This window comes from Anneissia japonica, unplaced genomic scaffold, assembly GCF_011630105.1.
Source record: "Anneissia japonica isolate Jap-2015-1 unplaced genomic scaffold, ASM1163010v1 scaffold287775_len252212_cov145, whole genome shotgun sequence".
Classification (NCBI taxonomy): Eukaryota; Metazoa; Echinodermata; class Crinoidea; order Comatulida; family Comatulidae; genus Anneissia; species Anneissia japonica.
The window spans coordinates 59650-63616 of NW_022719918.1; the positions used below are offsets into that span (position 1 = coordinate 59650).

General features: G+C 30.2%; 1 protein-coding gene across 1 annotated transcript in view; it reads left to right on the top strand.

Annotated features, from left to right (window-relative positions):
* Positions 1–1318: 1318 nt before the first annotated feature.
* The window catches only part of LOC117111124, a 6603-nt gene continuing 3954 nt past the window's right edge, over positions 1319–3967 (top strand). Inside the window, exon 1 of the mRNA XM_033253998.1 lies at positions 1319–1598. Coding sequence (XP_033109889.1) covers positions 1520–1598 — 79 coding nt within the window. The 5' untranslated portion in view covers positions 1319–1519. The remainder of the gene's footprint in view (positions 1599–3967) is intronic.

A 3967-nucleotide genomic window follows, 5' to 3' on the forward strand; every position in this document is an offset into this window, starting at 1 on the left:
CTAAAGAAATCAAACACACACATGCGCAATTCAGGGCAATGTAACCTATGCATTGAAGAGAAACTAGCCATCCTATGCAACAAAGAACCCAACACAATTAACAAAAGAAACGAGCTCATCACTAAGTGCCGTCACAACAAATCTAAATATGAAAGGGATAGAAACAGGTGACAAATGGGTATAACATCAAGTAAAAACCTAAGCATCCACTGGAAGGAATCCCAATATTTGCAGACGGACCAGCTTAGGTAGGGCCCAAACTAGTCCCACGACCACTAATGATTACAGAGCCAAACCAAGGCAATATATATACACAGCCCAGGTGTGAATGCAAATAGTGGAATGCAAGCTATATGTGGCTCGGTTCCAGTAGATACAGAGAATATTTTGTCATTCTTAACGAGACAGCACTAGTCCGTGAATTTGTGAACAAGATCAGAGATCTAATGATGCAATCTCTACCATGCATCAATGGCGGCCTGCTGGATCTCAATAGAGATTCTTTAATAATATATAAATTTTAAATATTATTAAAGAATCTTTAATTTATTTTCAAGTCTCTGCAAGGTAAGGTTCAAGGTAGATATTATTGTCACATATAAAAAATAACATGAAGTTTGCTTTCCTGTGCTTATACAATAAAACATACATATCACAAAAAGTACAAATATAAATATTACACAAAAAATTAGCACCAAAAATCGTAACTCAACTAATAAGAAAGACAATGAATAGAACTTAAAAACAACAATGAGTGATTATCTGGAGAATTGACTATTGTAGAGGTGACATGACATCACTGTATTAACACAAGTGAGATGCTTGGAAAGGTGAAACAATAAAAAAGAAAAGATGAAAGTTCCAAGCCAAGCCTGCACCAAAACCGCCCAAAACCGCAGTAGGGGGATACACCCTGGCTGCAGGGATTGATCTAATTGAACCCTGGTCAGTACCTGTTGAGTCTCGTCTCATACATTGAAAATGCACTCGCAGATTTTTATTGTTAACAAAGTTTTCTAACCCCTGTCATATCTATCATGCAAAAATCATTATTTGTTTTCCTCATTTATTTATAATTATTATTATTTTTTATTATTATTATTATTATTTATCCCCACCAGGAGATATATGTTTTCAGTCATGTGTTTAATGTTTTTATGTGGTTTATTGTGTTTGCAATATCCCAAAAATGGCTGCACCATTGAAAAAAACAGGGAGTGTTAGGTATAGCCCAATGAAGAAATGATAACATTTTTGTGACGATCCAGAGTAGGGTGTGGATGTGAGGTCCAATTAAATGGATTTTAAAAGCAAACACTCTACACCAAATATTTTAAAAACATGTCACCGAAACTGAATGAAAGTTTTGTGAAAGTTTAACCAAGTTATGAGTAAGTGTTGGTGACGATCCAAATTCGGGTGTGAATTTCAGGGTCATTTAAAAGGTTCCAGACCTAAATATCTCTAAAATAATTAATGGATCTAAATAACGCTACCCAGATTAGTTTGTCATGTTTCAATGATGATTATCATTATCGTATTTAATAATTATTTAAATTATTTAAAATTCACAGGATTTTATATCAAGATGTCTACAGGTAAGTTAAATCAGTTTCTGGAAAAGGTTAATGAGAAGGTGTTGTTAGAAAGAGCCATGTGTTTTAAGAGACTTCAAAATTCAAAATCACTCAACTGCTTCTAAAGTTTCTGTTTGGCATGCCTAAAAGACTGGGTTAAGACTAAAGGAGAGATGACTTGTGCTTTAAGGAGAAATTAAAATTATCATTGTTTTTGTCATTGTATGTACAAAGATATAAATTTTGAATATACAGTAGGCAAAAATGCCACTAGAAAAAGAAAAAAAAAAATATGGCCCCAAATTTATTTATTTTTATTTATTTGCCCATAAAGGACACAAGAAGCAGAGTTATTATTAAAGATTTGTAATATAATGTCAAATTGAAAGCATTTTATGACATTACTAATTTTAGGCACATTAATGGCGCGGATAACAGGAGAGCTCCGACAAAATTTAGGAATACCGAAAAATGGCCTTCCATGATAAAATTTAGTAATAAAACTACTTAATGCTGCAAAAAAGCAGCATTAAGGCCTGTTTATACAAGCAACAATAACGATAAAAATCTAAAAAGCAATTGTTCATATAGAAAATAATATAAATAAGAGAAGTTTTTACACTAGGATGATTCAATGACTACAGTCATGTATACAAAAACATAATCATGGACAATTGATAAAATCGTAGTAGTAATAACGATTTTATTGTTTTTCTATGATTATGACGTCATCTGAATTGACTTGTCAAAATATTTTGTTATTGTATACAAGATAAATTGTTATGGAACTGTCCAAGTGTAAAAACTTATTACTCTTATTTCTTTTATTTTTTACATGAACTATTGCTTTTTAGCTTTTTATTGTTATCATTGCAAGTATAAACATGCCTTAAATCAATGTTTAGCAGTCTGTGTCTGAGAATGATTTACAACTTGTTTATTTGGGAATAATTATATATTTTAGGGATTTCAAAGTTTTTCAAAAAATGTAACTTTAAAATCTAGTAGTAACATTTTGTTAAAAAATATGCTTGAGTTTTAAAAAGTTTTACATAAATACAGAAGTTAAAATATTACTATCTATAAAGATGTAGTAACATTTTAGTTTTTATTGAAAAAATGCTTGCTTCAAAGTTTTTTTTTAAAAAAAGACAGTAACATCATTACACAATAATAACACAAAATATTCATTGATTTATTAAATTAATGTATTTAAAAAAACAAACAAATGATACATTGACTAATAAAATTATTTATTTAAAAAAAAGCCTAAATGGGGATTTTTTTTATCTATTTGTTCAAAGAAATCATGATTTAAGTTGATTTATTGATTTAATTTTTGTTATTTTGAAAAAAATAGGCCATTTTTTAAATTTCAAAATAATTCAATTCTGTAAAATAGCAAAATTTGAATCATATCAACATAAATCATATGCATTTTTGTGAACTCAAGTAATTTTTTTTTTAAAGAACCTACCATTAATGTCAAATAAGTTGCCATTTATATATTACTTTTTGCAGGAATCATAAACAAACTTTAAAATAACATATAGTCTATAAATTAAAATAATATGTAATAAATAACCTGATGTCATCAAAATTATAATGTACATGTAGTTGATTCCACAATCAACTATTTAGGGGCTTGGTAGAGGGCGCCACAATTACCCAACGCAGACAATAAAGATTTCCACACGACTACCGTATAAAACAATGGTATATTTATTTGGTTTCTCTCTGCTGATCTGGTGACTAAGCATAAAACAACAATATCTAATTTACATCAGTTAATTACATCATGTAAACAGTAATCATAAACATAATACTGTACATACAAAGTATCAAGAATTGCAAGTGAATCGTCTTCAGAGATCATAATTCAGTATATTGTAGAAATGTATAAATTTACTGCAAGGAACCATCGGAATCAAAGTGATTGTTGACAAAGTGTTAATCATTAGGCACGTTACTATAGATCAACCTTCGTGACACATGTGAAATAATCACAGCAATATAATATATAATAACACTATCGACAGACTTGTAGACCTTTATAATACTCGCTGGCAGCTGCTATATGCCAATAGGCACAGCCATATTTGTTTGTTTTAAGATGACCTTTGACATGAGCATGATCGACCTTTGTCCACAGCAGGATGCAGGCTAAGACAATGTACATATACATATAACTCAAATAACATTAAACTGCATAAATCAATCTTACTCATGCCATGTCATAACTTATGTTAAATTGGGCAGTTGTTACCAACTTACCACTACAACTAATACTTTAGCATAGTAAATTTAAATACCTAATACTGTAACTTGTTTACACCAAAGGATCAAGAACAAGCAGTTAGAACAAAGGAATATACAAGGCAGTTGTATCC